Raw genomic sequence first — 17,974 nt, 5'->3', positions numbered from 1 at the left:
CACTCATTCTCCCATTATTGTCTTTTTTTCCACTGTTATTTTTTAAAAAGCATAGTTTGCCTACTACCAGTAAGATGTGAGCAAAACTATTTGGAAGAAAAAAAGAGTCCAGTGATTATGTTTTATTTTAAAGTAAATATATGGAACAATAAGGTTCAATTTTTAGATAATCACAAACTCTAGTTTTAGCGAGTTTAGAGAACACCATAACTTTTCACCTGAAGTGAAATACAAAGCAGTTCAAGAACCTTACCCAATGTCCTGATCCTACTCAAAAGTGAGGCAACAGAAGCAGCACTTATGTTTCTGAGTCAGACAGATGAGAGTTCAAGTTTTATCTCTATTGGTTATGCAATTCCTCACTGCTTCAACGTCTTTATCTATGAAATAAAGACTTCAGATGGTTTCTTTAGGTTAAATAGATCATATGCATAAAGTACCTGAATCCTGCCTCAGTCCATAACCATTTCCGTGATTAGTTCACTAAGAGCATCTTTCATTACAATCTTTATAAGAATCTTATAAGAATAAGACATAAAAAGAAAAAATAGACTTAAGAGAAATATAATGCTCCTAAAAGGTCACCTTGTAACTACTGCATATAAAGAAATATTAACTGCCTGTATTCCAACTGATCAAGATGCTAACACTTCTTAACTGGATGGGTCAAGTTCCTAAAAACCACATGTCTCTGAACTAAAATGGTGTAGACGGTTGTATATGAGGACACATTATTTGGGCTAAAAGAAGTATTGGTGTGGAAAACAAAAATAAAATATGTGTCAATATAAGCTATGTACATAGTTCTGAAATAAAGAGCTGGAGAGAGAATAGAATTTAACAGATTTAAATACATCAAAAATTAAGACTTTGTTGAGATCTTATATCGTTGCCCTATTTGGTATTTCTTGTTCATTTAGTAATAGTTTATACATCTAACAGCAAAGCTATTTATTCCAATTATGTTCTGTGTCTGAATAATAGCTGTCAGTCTTGACATAGCCACTTACGTCAATATTCAGAGCTTTTAAGGAGTCAATTGATCCTTTAATTTTACCAATTTCTGGCATTTTCCAACTCATAGAAGTAACTTAAGAGTTACAGTAAAGCTTATATAATTAAATGGCTTTGACTGAGGGAATTATCTTACCTCAAGCAGCAAAAATAAAGACAAAAATAGGAGAAGCAAGGTAACACCAGCAAGTGGGATCTGATCACAAGAAGCAGCCCAGCCCAGGAAGCTTCCTTTGTCCTTGTGGACCTGGGACTACCAGCCCCCAAAATGCTAAGCAACCCCGTGCACAGCAGGGGTCCTGTCACAAGCACCTGACTCAGGAAGCCTCTCTGTCCCCATAGGCTGGAGACTCCCTTTTCCCCACATCTAGAGGCGTAAGGCAGCCAACTCCGCCCCCCTCAGAAAGCAACTGCAAAGATCATTGGGAGCCTCTGTGTCACCAAATAAAACAAGACCACAGTCTACCTTAAGAGTCCAGGACTGACAGGGTAAACCTGAGCAGTGTGAATGCCTGCTTAAATAAAAGATTTATACTTAATAGGACCTAACATCTCATAACACAATAGCTAAAATATCCAAGAGTCAATAAAAATAATGGTCACCCATCATACTAAGAACCAGGAAAAATCACAGCCTAAATGAGAAAAGACAATCAACTGATGCCAACAGTGAGACAGATGTTGAGATTATAAGACAAGAATTTTAAAACAGCTGTCATAAAAATGTTTCCATAAACACTTATACATTCTCTTGAAACAGCAAATATAAGCAAAGAAATAGAAGCTATAAACAAATAGAATTATGGAACTGAAAAGTATAAGAAATGTAAAAACTTGCTAGATGAAAAAAAAACACACGAAACTGGCGAGATGGGCTCAATAGTAGAATGGAGATAACAAAATAGAATCAATGACCTTGAGGACAGATCCATAAAACTTACCAGTGTGAACAACTGAGAGAAAGTAACACTGAAAAAAATGAACAGAAACTCAGGGAGTTGTTGGATAATAATAGATGATTCAAAGTTTATATCATCAGAGTCCGAGAAGGAAAGGAGAAAAAAGATTTAAAGAATTAATGGCTGAAAACTTCTTTTATTTAGTGAAAAAGAAACCTACATATTCAAGAAACTCAGGGAATCTAAATAGGATAAACTCAATAAAGTCCACACACCAAGACACATCATAATTACACTTCTAAACACTAAATAAAAATTTTTTTAAATCTTAAAAGTAGAAAGAAAAAAACACATTGCCTACAGGGAAACACTAATTCAAATGACGGCAAATTTCTCATCTGAAACCACAGAGACCATAAGGAAGTGGCGTTAACATTTATAAGTGCTGAACAAAAGCAAATGTTATCTCACACATTTCCAATATCGTAAGTATTTTCATTAATCTGCAGGATACTAGGTATTCCAATGCTAGTAAGTCAAATGATAATTTTAATAAAATTAAATATAAATTGAGTTGCTAAAATTATGACAAATAATGCCTGTAAACTGCAAGAACAAAAAAGTACATATAATAAAACATTTACATTGTAATATCACTCGAAATTTCTAGACTAATTATATCAATTTATAAAGGAAAAATCATGCATCCAAAGGTAAGTTCAATTAAACTTGTAAAAGAGTGCTTTATAGTTGTATAATAATTCTTTAGAATAAAATAATACTTCTTACCTTCTGGAGTTGGAATGCACCCCAAGAAAATGAAAGGAGGGAAAAAAAGAGCTTTTAATTTCTCTTTATAAAGCAACAATAAAGCCAAAATATAAACTCTCCCTTCCCCTCCCAGCATTGTCCACAATTTTTCAAATTAGCACCCTCCCCCAGCTCTGCTACAGAAAACATTAATTTCTTCTTCAGAATTTACCTTAGACCAAAATATCACTGTGTCTAACAATATACAATTAAATTCAGCTATATAGCCTACACCACTTCAGATAACAGTTGCAGTATTTTATTTATGTGGCAGAATAAAACTATTACAATAATTTACACTTAAATGTGGGTATAATGAATATTCCCCATTCTTTAATATTCTTCCCATGCATTTCAATTTCCAAGGAGCCATCATAAAGCCATCAGCTATGGACCCTAAGGTTTAGTAGCTTCCCTTTGATGCATAATGGAACTCATTGTGAAGCTCAAGAACAACGAATAGGAATATTTTCTGCCAATATCCCAGCATTTTGGTTTTTTTGATGTTGCTTTTTAGTCCTTTCGACATCCTTACAAGGTCTGTGGGCTTGAAAGCAGATTGCAACTAGCAGGTAAAGAAAATGCAAGCTAAACTCAAAGGTATCTAAGCCAACCTTACATAAATATGGTACCAATTTCATAATGTTCTTCATTCTTAAACTGAGCTCTTTCTAATGAAATCACCTCAAGGCAATTTAGCTTGGCAAATAGTCAAATTATCTGCTTTGGGGGTTTTCCCCAAAGCAGATAATTTGACTATTTGCCAAGCTAAATTATCTGCTTTGGGGGAATAATAATTTCCCCCAAAGCAGATCATTTGAGAATGTTGACTTTATTGTCCTTGCTGTATAATTTACATAAGAGGTGGGGGAAAGTTAGGTGATGGGATTAGTTATTGGTGTAAGTTGGGCTAACACATACTTAAATACCATGTGAGAGAGATTATTTTGTTCACAAGTAAATGTATTAACAGTAATACAATGTGCAATGGGGACTCCTCCAAAAAAGTAAATTTCAATCTGACAAATGTTTATTGAGTATGATCTTTGCTAGATGGTTCCCAGAGTTCTTTACAATTCCAACTTGTTTGGGATACAAGACTGAAACACATAAGAATTCCTTGTTAGGTAACAATTTTGAGCTCTGCATGACAACAATATAAAGATCTATTTAAAAGCTGTTAAGGTGTCCAGCCACATGGCCCAGTGGTTGAGTGAAGACCTATGAAACAGGAGGTCACAGTTCGATTCCTGGTCAGGGCACATGCCCGGTTGTGTGCTTGATCCCCAGTATGGAGCGTGCAGGAGGCAGCCGATCAGTGATTCTCTCTCATCACTGATGTTTCTGTCTCTCTCTCCCTCTCCCTTCTTCCCTGAATCAATAAAAATATATTTTAAAAAATAATAAAAATAAAAGCTGTTAGGGTAAGTTCTTAAATGTACTGCCTGTTTCAGAAACTAAGTTGTTAGTAAAATGGCTGTAGTTTAAATTTCAAATTATTCCAGAAAGTAATTTACAATTAGAAAGCAACTAACCTGTTATATGTCAGCACATAATATAGAATTGATTTGAAAAATAATCGAGCACACATGCTAATCACAACGGCAGAGAGAACTATGGATATAGAGGCGGTACGATATACTGAAAAGAGCAAAACCAGAAGCAGTAAGCCTCCGCTTCTAGTTTCACTGACCTAGCTGTACGACCCTAGCCAGGTCTCAATCTCCATGGGCCTTAATTCTTCAATAATAAAATGAGACATAACCATAATATCCCAATTTTCTTTTCCAGTTATAAAATTCCATGACTAAATTATGTGGTTTGAAAAAGGGGTTGCAGAAGGAGGAAAGGAAGAGGAATGTAACAGAGATTACCCACTTGGGGAATAGTGTTAATCAGGGGCATCACACTGTACTGTAACTAAACTTCATTTACAAGGAATGCGTGGCCAAGTCACCTGCTTATTCCCAAATCTGTCAGTAATACTATATAAATAGCACTTATTTCTTCCTTTCCAGGTCTTTTTCCATAAAGGACCAATGCTTTTATTTTATTTTATTTTTTTTAAATATATTTTATTGATTTTTTACAGAGAGGAAGGGAGAGAGATAGAGAGTTAGAAACATCGATGAGAGAGAAAGATCGATCAGCTGCCTCCTGCACATCTCCCACTGGGGATGTGCCCGCAACCCAGGTACATGCCCTTGACCGGAATCGAACCTGGGACCTTTCAGTCCGCAGGCTGATGCTCTATCCACTGAGCCAAACCGGTTTCGGCAAGGACCAATGCTTTTAAATAGTTCTCAACTTCTTTCAGAGGTAACAAGTGATGATCACCTAATTTAAAAGCTAAGCCATTAGCCCTGGCCAGTGTTCCAGTGGTTAGAGCACCACAGTTCGATTCCCAGTCAAGGGCATGTACCTGGGTTGCAGGTTGATCCCCAGTCCTTGTAGGGGCGCATGCAGAAGGCAGCCAATTGATGTTTTTCTCTCACTCCCTCTCTTTCTCTGCCCCTTCTTTCCTCTTTCCCTCCCACTCTCTCTAAAGATCAATGAGAAAAAAATTTTCTTTGGGTGAGGATTAACAAAAAAATTAAAATAAAGTAAAAGCTAGGCAGTTGGCTACACTCATTAACTGCATTCTAACTTACTGTTCCTCACCAATCTTATGGTGTAAAATATTCAAATTCATGACTCACCAAAATTACTAATTATTATGTGTCATGAACCCGGGGACCACTCATGAATGGTCTAATTCAGAAAATACTCAATCTGCAGATGATGACTTCATGAACACTAGAGTCTTCCTAATTTCATTTTCCTCTTCTACTCATGAAAGATAAGAAACACTAATAAGAGAATAGGATCTCAGGAAATGAATACTCTTCTTTCGGTTCTTTCCTCAAAACTCTCTGTTAGCTGTTAATAATAAGGATCAAGATTATATAGCTAATAGGATGAGCAAAGCAAGTTAAGACTCCAGTGGGAGAAGCATTAAAAGCAATGGCTACTTTAGAAGGAAGGCCTGCAGTCCCACACACTTAATGCTATAAAAACACATTTATAAACATTAATGGCAGCCACAGCTGATGGAGGGAAGAAACCTGCTGTACAACAATCTAAGAGGAGAAGTAGTAATGAGCTGTTGAGACCAGTAAATGGTGAGCAGGAACAGTCCCAAAGTATACATAAGCACTTTGATCTAGTACTATTCTGTGTATATGTTTAATCAATATTATGTATGCTTACTGTCTATATTAATTGCTCTTTTCTGATAATAATCCAGAATATCCAAATTGCACACAAATAGTCTCTTGAGTTCTTAACTGTTAGATACATACTGGAATGTTGGAAGGACTATTTATAATTTATAGTGGGCAATGCATACTTTTTAATCTGGAATTTTCCAAAAGTAAACCTTTATATTTAAAAAACTGTTTTCAGTACCTGACTTATAAACTTAGGCTGTAACATAAGTCAAAGTATCTTATCACAAAAGAAAAAGGATATTTAAATTCTGTAACACACCAGGAACTATTTACTCATCAACATCCAAAACAAATTAAGCAAGATTCTTCAAAATGGGAAAGCAGACAAAAACTACAAAGGGAGCCCTGGCTGGTCTGGCTCAGTGGATGGATCGTAGGCCTGCGGACTGAAAGGTCCCAGGTTCGATTCCGGTCAAGGGCATGTACCTTGGTTGCAGTCACATCCCCAGTAGGAGGTGTGCAGGAGGAAGCTGATTGATGTTTCTCTCCCATCGATGTTTCTAACTCTATCCCTCTCCCTTCCTCTCTGTAAAAAATCAATACAATATATTAAAAAAAATAAAACTACAAAGGGAAAAAGAGTTGAAATCCATGTATTAAGGACTGGGAAATAAAAATAAAACTGTAAAAAAAATAGCACATCTTCAATAAGCACAGTATCCATTTCATTCTATAACCTGTCTAAAAACTTTAATTATAATATTACCATTTGACATATCACAGCAACAAGAGAATAAGTTATAACTACATTTGAATGTGATCTTCCAACTTATATTTCATATGTTAATAAATAGGTTTTCAATATCAGTTATATGCCAAGGACTATGGAGGAGGGGAGAGGCAGGGCGGGGCAGGAAAAGCAAACAGTGTCACTGCCCTAATGGAGCTAGCTTAAACTATAGAGAAGCTACATAATATCACAAAAATATGTAATTTTAAACCTTAAGTGCCATCAAGAAATAACACAGAACACTATAATAAACTAAAAAAGGAAAATGTAATCTAGACCAGAAAGTCAAAGTTTTCTGAAAAAGACATTCAAACTGACACCTGAAAAATAAATAAAAGTTAAGTGAGGGAGCCGAAACCGGTTTGGCTCAGTGGATAGAGCGTCGGCCTGCGGACTGAAAGGTCCCAGGTTCGATTCCGGTCAAGGGCATGTACCTGGGTTGCGGGCACATCCCCAGTAGGAGATGTGCAGGAGGCAGCTGACCGATGTTTCTCTCATCGATGTTTCTAGCTCTCTATCCCTCTCCCTTCCTCTCTGTAAAAAATCAATCTACACTAATAAAAGAGAAACATGGTAATTGGCGTACGACTGCTACCCTTCCCATTGGCTAATCCCCCTGTCACTCACAGAGTAGGGCCGAGATATGCAAATTAACTGTCAGCCAAGATGTCTGCCGGCAGCCAGGCAGCTGATGCGAACAGGGAGGCTTGCTTGCTTCAGTGACGGAGGAAACCAACGTTCCCCACCTGACTTGCCGGCCTCTCAGCTGCAACTCTCAGCAACTATGTTGCGAATATAGAAGCTAAAAAAAAACCAGAAACCTGCTTTACTCAGTGGGGCTTCAGCCAGCTGGACCGCAACGTTGTATCAAATACAGACGGTAAACAAAGGCCTTCGGTTTTCAGCAGCCGAGGCCTCAGAGCTAAAGCTGGCCCAGAATAAAAAAAAAAGAAAAAGAAAAAAAGGAGCAGTTGGGAGCTTCAGTCCCAGCCTGAAAACAGCCCTCAGCCCCTCACCCAGACTGGCCAGGCACCCCAGTGGGGACCCCCACCCTGAAGGGTGTGTAACCAGCTGCAAACAGCCATCATCCCCTCACCCAGGCTGGCCAGGCACCCCAGTGGGGACCCCCACCCTGATCCAGGACACCCTTCAGGGCAAACCAGCCAGTCCCACCCATGCACCAGGCCTCTACCCTATATAGTAAAAGGGTAATATGCCTCCCAGCACTGGGATCAGCGGAGCCACGAGGCCTCCAGGCACCGGGATCAGCGTGACAGGGGGCAGCGCCCAAACCCCCTGATCACCCTGCGGTTCTGTGTGTGACAGGGGGCGGGGCCACAACCCCCTCCCCGCCCCCACGGGCCCTGCTCTGTGTGTGACGGGGTAGAGCCATAACCTCCCCATTGGCCCTGCCCTGAGTGTGAGAGTGGTGGCGCCCCAACCCCCTGATCGGCCCTGCTCTGTGGGTGAGAGAGGGCGGCGCCCCAACCCCCTGATCCGCCCTGCTCTGTGGGTGATAGAGGGCGGCGCCCCAACCCCCTGATCCGCCCTGCCCTGAGTGTGACAGGGGGCGGTGCCCCAACTCCCCTATCGGTTCTGCTCTGTGCATGACAGGGGGGAGCTCTCCAACCCCCTGATTGACCCTGCTCTGTGCATGACAGGGTACAGAGCCCCAACCCCCCTGAATGGCCCTGCTCTGTGCATGACAGGGTACGGAGCCCCAACCCCCCTGATGGGCCCTGCTCTGTGCGTGACAGTGGGTGGCGCCGCAACCTCCCCATCAACCCTGCCTTGAGCGTGACAGGGGGCAGTGCCCCAACCCCCCAATCGGCCCTACCCTGAGCATGACAGAGGGTGGCATCGCAACTTCCCAATCCGCCCTGCTCTGTGCATGACAGGGGAAGGCGCCCCAACTCCCTAATAGGCCCTGCTCTGAGCCCGATCAGGGGCTGCACCTAGGGATTGGGCCTGCCCTCTCCCACCCGGGAGCAGGCCTAAGCCAGCAGGTCGTTATCTCCCAAGGGGTCCCAGACTGCGAGAGGGCACAGGCCGGGCTGAGGGACCCCCCCTTCCCCCGAGTGCACAAATTTTTGTGCACCAGGCCTCTAGTAAAATATATTTTAAAAAAAAAAAGAGTTAAGTGAGGGAAAGCACATTCCTCGCTAAAGCATCAGCAGGTATCAAGGCTGCAGTGGGCAGCAAATTGCCTACATATTTGGGAACTGACAAGCCAAAAAAAGCATTTAAAGCTATGAGAATGGACGAAAGTACAGGTTAAGTTGGAGAGAAGGTAATGAGAAAAAGAGAGAAGAAAAACTTAGAGAGGAAGGAAAGCAGGAATGTTTGTGGTCACTTCAGGCAACAAAATAGTTTCAAGAAGGAAGTAGCAGTCAGCTGTGATAAATAATGCCAACAAGAGAGGTGAGAACTAAAAGTCCCAAGGAGTTGGCAAAATATAAGTCACTGATGACTTAAAAAGAACTGTGTTGTGGTCACGTAACTGCACCACCATATAAGTTCTTCCTTCTGTTCTTTTTTTTTATTTACTTTCTTTACTTAATTACTGTTCTTGCCTACTCCCTGGAAATGATAAGTTTAAAGTCACAGAGCCTTACTATGTTAGAGCTGGATGAACCTGCAATTGGCATTTTGACCTAAAGGACTGGTGAAGTCTGATCTCTACATACCATATTTCCTGACCGATTTCCCCAGTGTGTATCATCAAGTCTAATTTTATGAAAAGAAATGAAATCTCTAGCTCATCCCATTCTATAAGACCCAATAGTGTTAAAAACAGATATTAGAATACCTTAACTTAATTTATTCCTTAGTCACAATAATCACTTATCCTCTTCTCCTATAGCCTTATACAAATTGATCTGTGATTAAATGGGTATGGTGCTTTAACTTTAATCTAATATGACTAATTCAAATAACAACTTGAAATTATATCGATACATTTTAAAATAATTTACAAAAAATACGTTTAAGAGCTAACATATTTCAAATACATTTTAATGTTTTAATTTACAAATGTTCACACAATTTTTCAGGGGCATACATTATATAAAGCAAGTTATACTAATTTATACTTCATTGTTTTATATTAATAAAGAAAACTTATTTTATTCCCAACCTACTGACATTTGGCCACAAGTCAAAAGTTTTTAACTTCATTAGCAAAGAAAGGTAATAAAAAAATCTCAAATTGAATTTCATGGTAAAGAAAAGAAAATGAGAATGAAAATCTACAATATTTTGTTGTTTATTTACAAGTGTATCAGCATAACTCACTATTTCTCAATAGGAATACTACTGGCATTTGAGGTGAACAATTTTTCAATGGAAGACATTTAGCATCCCTGTTACTTTCTAGTCATTGTGGCAATCAAAAAACAGCTCCCCTCCCCCCCCAAAAAATAGCTCCCCAAAATTCTGAACATGTTCCCTAAGGGTGTTAAATAATACGGCCTCCCATCGAGAACAACTAGTAGCAGTTTTAAAGCACGAGCTTTTCTATCTCAATGAAAATATCTCTAATGCAAACTCCCAGATTTTTGCCTTAATCTACAAATTATGTTGAACATAATTTTAACATTTTTTTATGACAAGGGGTCTTAATTATGGACAGTGACTATTATATGCTATCCTATCTAAATTAGAAAAAAGCCCATGGCCATAACACCATAACGCCCAATGACTGGTCACCAGGAGGTGCATGGAGCACCTCTTGGTCCCTCCCTCCCTTGCCCGTGAATTGCTTGCGGTGGTGGGGTGGGGCTCATGGTTCACACGGCACAGCCCACAGGCTCCAGCACAGACTACAGGCTCCGATCGCACCAAGGCTGGTGGCAAGGCGTGTGCGGGTGGGCGGAGCTGCGAGGGCATGGGTGGGGTGCATGCGGGTGCGCAGGGCTGCCAGCATGGTGATGCGTGCAATGGGCAGGGCCGTGCAATTTCGCGCACTGGGCTTCTAGTATATAATAAAAGTCTAATATGCAAATTGTCCCCTTGACCAGAGTTCCGCTGGGAGTTCGACCGCTCGACCAGTCGCTATGATGCACACTGACCACCAGGGGGCAGGTGTTCCAACTGACAGGTTAGTTTGCTGCGGGCGCTAATGGGCTGGACTGGAAAGTGAGGTGTGAGGTGAGAGCTGTCAGGAAGCTCCCAGGGTTTGGCCCAAGCCTTGGGCGAGGAGGGTGGGGGCAGGAGCCAGGAGGGTCCCAGTGGCGCGGGAGGCTGGCATGGTCATTAGCAACCTGTGGTGTTCTCAATGAACAACTTAAAATCTTCTGAGATGCTTCTTTTTATTTGTTAAGTTTCACTAACTACTCCAGGAGAGTGGATAGCACCATTATGGGGGGACAGGCCAGACGCACCTTGGCCTCGGAATCCCAGGGTTCAGTAGTGTGGGGGGCGGGGCTGAGTTGGAGAAACCAAGTCCAAAATTTGAAAGGAAGCAGGAGGCAGTGAGGGGCAGAGGGTGACAGCTGCGCGGGTGCCTAGAAAAGCTGCTGGGTGGGGGCAGCCGAGGAGCCCAATGCCTCTCCCAGGGGACAGGCTCCACGTCCCTCCCTCTCCCCCCTTAACCCCCCATGACCCGTCACACCAGCTCTCCTCCAAGGCCCCACCTGGGCTCGCCCTGCACAATCCACCCCGCCCCACACAGCCCTGCCCTGCACAGCCTCACACCCCCCCCCCCCCCCCCCCCCGAGAGCCTTTGGGGAGCTCCGCCCCCGGAGGAGAAAGGGGGAGGCTGCAGATAAAAGGTCATAGGAGGAGGGGGCAGAGCAGGGCCCACCAAGTCAGATGGAGGGGAGGGAGGGAGAGACCCCACAGGACTGGGGACAGAGATGGGCGGGGAAGGAGGGCTGTGCAGAAACATCGCCCTTAGTTGAAGTAGAAATCCTGACCCCATTTTACAGACCCCAGCAGTGTATGTGTGTGGGGGAGGGGGGGGGCGAAGACAGAAGAGGGTGTGAGGGGACTGGATAGATGGAGAGCAGCGACGTTTAATTCATGGCCTATTTATTTTTATTTTTGTTAATATATTTTTATTGATTCCAGAGAGGAAAGCAGAGAGAGCGGGAGATAGAAACATCAATGATGAGAGAGAATCGATCTGCTGTCTCCCACATGTCGCCTACTGGGGATTGAGCCCACAACCCAGGAATGTGCCCTTGACCAGAATCGAAACCAGGACCCTTCAGTCCGTAGGCCGGGCTCTATCCACTGAACCAAACCATCTAGGGCTATCGATGGCCTATTTAAAACCGCTGCAGTAGGCTGAGTAGGGTCTTACCACGATGGTGTTACCTGATAATGAGGGTGTCTCTCCTTATGTTGGGGTAATCAGAACTGCAGCGAAGTAAAGACACACCCATGGAGCCTGCAAAGGGTTTCCACGCACACGATGCAATTTACTTCGTGTGGCAACCGAAGAGGGTGAGCAGAGCCTAGGAAGGACATGAGGTCTCCAAGACCAGGGGCTGGAGGGAAAGTGCGTGCTGAGCATTCCACATTGTGAGTTACAATCTATATATATGAAAGCCTAATATGCTAAGTGTCTGACCAAGCAGTGGACCAACCAGTCGCTATGATGTGCACTGACCACTAGGGAACAGATGCTCCAACCGGTAGGTTAGCTTGCTGCTGGGGTCCAGCCGATCGGGTCTGGGTGAGATGGGGCTGGACATACCCTGGAACCCTCCCATGGTCCCTCCCCAGCCACTGGCCCTGATTGGCCCCAACTGGGACTGGGCAAGATGGCCCTGATCGGCCCCAATTGCCGGCCAGACAGAGGGACTCGACCCATGCACAAATTTTGTGCACCAGGCCTCTAGTTGTAATATAATTAAGGCTCTTAAAAATTAAATTAAAGTATGTTTACCTTCAATCCTATATTAACACATTGCGTACCGCATAGAAATCTCTAAGACATACGCCAGGGACCACACGTTTTTGGGCAAACTGCACGTTATTTAAATCATCATAACACACTTTAGGTGTTGTTTTTCAGTAATTATAACATTTTTATTTACAAAAACAATTAAACAAAGTTCCTAGTACTTTTTTAACGTATGGTACTGTGTAAAACATTTTCCTCTATGAAGAGGGACCAAACAAAATTTACATAAGTATCTAGATTTGCTCCTTTTTCCATGGGCGTGAAAAACAAGAACACTCGTGAGCGGTCCTTAACACATGGCGCGCGAAACATGAGAAAACTCCTGAGCCGTACGAAATGTGTTAATTTACCCCAGGCTGCTTTATTTGAATATAATAAGACTAATATCTGAAATATATACTCCTTATATGTATCTTTTCCATTGTATTCTTTGTGGCCAAAGTTATTTCTTCCTAGACTGCCTACCTCTAGCACTCTCCTGGCACTAGAGTACTTTTTATCTGCTAATGACCAAACTTACTAAATCAAAAGCCTGAATTGATAGATGAAGGCTTGAAGATGGCTCTAGGCCACATAAGAATTAAAGTGCATGGGTGTAGAGATAGTTACCTTCTAAGAATTTATTAAAACTTACTTTTGGTTTTATAACTATGCTATGATTGAAAATGCCAAAGATCTGACAACTGAATAAATAAAAAATTAACAATGCAGTTATCACTAAATAATCTTCAGGATTGAAATACACTGCTATATACTATAAAATACTAATCATGGACTATAATTATAATATTAATTTGGACTATACTAATAATAGTTAAATAACTCACCTGATTTCTTTTAGTCCTTCTCTCTGGATAACTTGAAGAATTTCTTTATGACTCATGGGTGTATTGGGGTATTTTTCTAAGACCTGAGAAACAAGTATATAATAATAAATTATTTTTCTTATTGTAAGTTCTTATTCTTATTATAACTATATATTTAAGTATATTCCTTATTCTTATTAAAAGTATGTATTAATTTCATCCAGCACATACATATCCAGAGATTTTTCATCCCTTATATTTGGGATGATAAGAAAATTGGAAAGTTAATGAAATATAAATAGGATCTTCTCTCCTTTAGTCACAAACAAGTCAAACCTGAAGCAGAAATAGATAAAAAGGGCATGATTAATAACTCAATTATTATTAGTGCACAATATGAAATAGTGTTTACTTTCTGTCTCTACCCCTACATCACAGGCCTGTGTACCTACTATAAGCACCTTAAAGATTATCCATCTTCACATTTCCACCAAAGCCTAATACAGCATGGATGCTCAAAATTGCATAACCAAAACAAATTAATAACAGTTATAATGAAATTAAAATGGTATCTGTGTTCTGATTCTGATAAAAACAGAATAAGCACAGTTTATCCTGTCTCTCCCACTGAATATATACAACTAAAAACCTAAACAGAATACATGGAGCAGCTATCTGAGGACTCTAAAATGGTAGTAGTTGGCTTGAGGGAGGAAACCACAACTAGAAGTACCATGGGACTACTTAGCCTGGACTCAATGGCAGTCCAAACTCAAAATTGCACTCTCAGTGCCGGCAGAAATGATTTCAAAAGAGGACTTTTCCTTTTTGGTCTGAAGAGCAGAGGGAGGACCCTCTGGGATTTTGTTTTGTTTTCCCTTTCTCTTGGCCCCTGTCCCCAGGCAATCTAAAGGCAGCAGTTGTGGCAGTGATGATGACAGCAATGGATAGAGAGGGACCTAAACCTCCAAGAAAGGTCCCATGAGTGTGAAGGGAATCCTCATGGCTTATATTCGTTCTCTACCATCTTGCTGCCTGGCATGGAAGGCAGATGTGATTGTGGAAGTGTGTAGCAAAACAGAAATGACAACTCCAGTTATCCAGTGACAGGACAAGGGAGAAGGGTCTCTAGAAGCAGAAAGTGCAAAAAAAAAAAAAAAAGGAGCTGAAGAAAGAGGTATCATAAAGTTCTATAAAAACTCCTGAGGTCACCCCAAACTATGCATATGGGGCTCCGACCCTCAACATACTACTTATCTGGTTTTCAAATTAGCCACTAGGAGGCACATATGCAGAACAGACCCAAACAGTATGTACCTGTCCAATTTTTCCAACATCATTTATTGAAGAGACTGTTCTACTTTATTGTATGCTTTTGCCTCCTTTGTCAATAAGAGTTCTATTTTCACACTAAATTTGTTAAAACTTATACTGTCACATTTACTGCAAATACTTTTACCGCCTATTTTTCATATTTTCATTTCTGTTGTTTTTCCATGGAGATTTCTATTCATTTCATGTATTATAACTGATTGGTCGTTTTTCTTTAAAGAATAATTTATTTCCCAGCTGGCATGACTCAGTGGTTAAGCATCAATGCATGAACCAGGAGGTCACAGTTCAATTCCTGATCAGAGTACTTGCCCAGGTTGCGGGCTCAATCACCGGTGTGGGGCATGAAGGAGGCAGCTGATCCAATGATTCTCTCTCATCACTGATGTTTCTATCTCGCTCTTCCTCTCCCTTCTTCTCTGAAATCAATAAAAACATATTTTTTAATTAAAAAATAATAATAGTGATTTTTACAAAGAGAGAGAAATATCTACGTGAGAGCACAACATCGGGCGGCTACGTCCTGCACACCCTCTACCAGGGATGGACCCAGCAACCCAGGCATGTGCCCGCGACTAGGAATCAAACAGGCAACCTCCTGGTGCACAGGACAACACGCAACCAACTGAGCCACACCAGCCAGGGCTCTTTTGGTTTTAACATATCTACATTTAAGTATACCTTTCCTCCCTTCAATAGCTTAATATTTTTCATTTTCACTTGACTCTTTTAATTTACTTATTTTTAATAGGAAAATGTGCAAAGACAGAGAAAGAGAAAAATGTAGACACACACTAGAGAAACCAAAGAGGAAAAAATTGAAGAGAAAACAACATGGCTACATATATTTCTGAGCAAAAATACAGTATTCCATTACATTACTATTACAATATTATCAGTGTATTGCAATAATATTACTTTTTTTTTTACCACAGGTTTAATATAAATGAAAACACTAGTTTTATAAAAACATTTAGCTTAATTTAACCACAGGAGGGCAGTGTTTATCAAACAAAATATTCCACTGGAACTGTTTATGGAACCACATAACACAATTTTTAGAAACTACTTTGATAATCTGAATAACTGCACAGCCCAGCTGGCATGGCTCAGTGATTGAGCCTCGACCTATGAACCAGGAGGTCACGGTTCGATTCAGGTCAGGGCACATGTCCAGATTATGTGCTCAGCCCCCAGTGTGGGGTGTGCAGGAAGCAGCCAATCAGTGATTCTCTATCATGATTGATGTTTTTATCTCTCTCTTCCTCTCTAAAATCAATAAAAGTATATTAAAAAATAAAATGCACAGATAAAAAAAACATGAATCTTTATAGATTTACTTCAATGTTTTACGGCTTACTTGCTGTCCAAAACCTTGAATTAGGCTAATCAATGCCACAGTAATGAATGAGGTCACCCAGGAAATACACAGAATGACTGATTAGAGCCTAGGCCTCAGAGCCAATATACCAATGTTTACGAGTCAGAGAAGGAAAACTAGGAAATAAACTAAGGAATGGCCAGAGAAACTGGAAGAAAACCAAAGAATATGGTGCCTCACAAAAGACAAACACATTCTAAGAAGGATGAAGTGGTCAACAATGTCAAAAACTGCCTAGAAGTTGAGATAACAACTTCAAAATTCACTGGACTTACGTAGCAATAAGAAGCCTTTTAACTAGCTTTACAAGTTTAGATTCCATTTCATCAGGAAGGAAGAAATCAAATTTGAGGGGGTTTAGCACTGCATGGGAAGTCCAAAGTTGGCAGCAGGGTGTTAAAACAACTCCTAGAAAAGTGAAGGAAATCTGAATTGGAGGAATTTTGTTAAATGGATTTGAACAAGTTTCACTGGACAAGAATAAAAGGAGACCGAAGTATCCTTAGCTACCTCAACTTTCCCCATCCCAACAAGAGGCAAATAGATGCAGACACAAATGAGACAAATCCCTTAATTACCCAAACTTGTGCTAATTTGACACTCAGAAACAAAATTAATTCAGAGGATGCAGTATCCCACACCTACCAGACTCACTATACAAATACTCATGGTGTGAGTTCAGGAACTGAACCAAAAATAACAAGGAATACATGGAATTTAGACAGAAGAAATAATTTATAGAGCCAAATATTAGAAAAGGAAAGAAGGAAAAGGACCTTACCTGGCTGCTTAGCAGTATCTCTTGATCACTACCTCTGTCCTGAGATGCACTTCTCTGTTCAGCTTCTGTGACACCAGACTCTCCTTGTTTCCCTTCTACCTCCTTCACCAGCAACTTTTCATTCTCCACAATCTTTTAATGTTGATTTTCCTCAGGATTCTCTTGTCTCAATTTCTACTGCCCTTGGGCATTTCATCCTCCCATGTTTCAAAAGTATTTATGCTCCTGCAGCAGCACTCTATAACACCCCCCCGCCCCCCGTAGTACTAACCACACTGTATTTATTATAATTGCACTTTAAATCATCTGTCCTGCCCACTGGTACATAAGCTCAGGAGGGCTGGGAGCATCTGTCTTATTCTTCAGTATCCCCAGTGCCTATCTATGGGAGGTCTAAAACCTGTGATGACTGACTGAGGAATCAGGAACACAGGCTTTAGACAATACTAAAATTGCTTCTCTCTCTATATTTTTTAAACAAGAAAGGTGAAAGGTAAGTGCAATTGCAAATAAGTTTGTAGATTCAGGGGTAGAAACTTGAATATAAGAAGTGGCTGAGAATATTTAAATACAAATCTATACGGAGGCAGCTTAGGAAAACCAGAGATTACATAGGCTGGCTTCGTAAGTCCAGGGGTAGTTTTACCTCAATTCTGAACAGCTCTAATCAAGTCATTCTGATATAGTTCATTCCTAGCTTAGATTGTTTTTATCTGATTATCCAAGAAGTCCAGATGTTATGTACACTCCCTAGTTTAAGCAACAAAAAAGTTCTCAAAACCTAATTTTCTCAAAATTCTGAAGAATTAATAATAACACTTCATGTTTTTCTAGCATTTAAGTGTCAGGTACTATCCTAAGTGCTTTACATTTATTAGCTCATTTAATCTTTACAACAAACCTATGAGGCAGGTACTATTATGACATTTTTTTAGATACGAAAACTGAGGCACAGAGAAAATAAGTCACTTGACCACGGTCACATCAGCGAATACGTGACGGAGAAGGAAATTCTTTGCTCCTAAGCCTTGTGCTACATAT

At 40.7% G+C, this 17,974-nt stretch overlaps 1 protein-coding gene across 2 annotated transcripts in view; it reads right to left on the bottom strand.

Moving 5' to 3' along the window:
* The window catches only part of ASXL2 (ASXL transcriptional regulator 2), a gene marked incomplete at its 3' end in the record, with an annotated part of 79,315 nt that overhangs the window by 46,871 nt on the left and 14,470 nt on the right, over positions 1 to 17,974 (bottom strand). For both annotated transcript variants that reach the window (XM_081101280.1, XM_081101279.1), the window contains exon 2: positions 13,461 to 13,543. In XM_081101280.1, coding sequence (XP_080957406.1) covers positions 13,461 to 13,543 — 83 coding nt within the window. The remainder of the gene's footprint in view (positions 1 to 13,460; positions 13,544 to 17,974) is intronic.

Source organism: Myotis nattereri (genome assembly GCF_964212035.1).
Source record: "Myotis nattereri genome assembly, chromosome: 10".
NCBI classification, from domain to species: domain Eukaryota; kingdom Metazoa; phylum Chordata; class Mammalia; order Chiroptera; family Vespertilionidae; genus Myotis; species Myotis nattereri.
The sequence above is the reverse complement of the archived record's forward strand: the minus strand, read 5'-3'. Positions and strand labels throughout refer to the sequence as shown.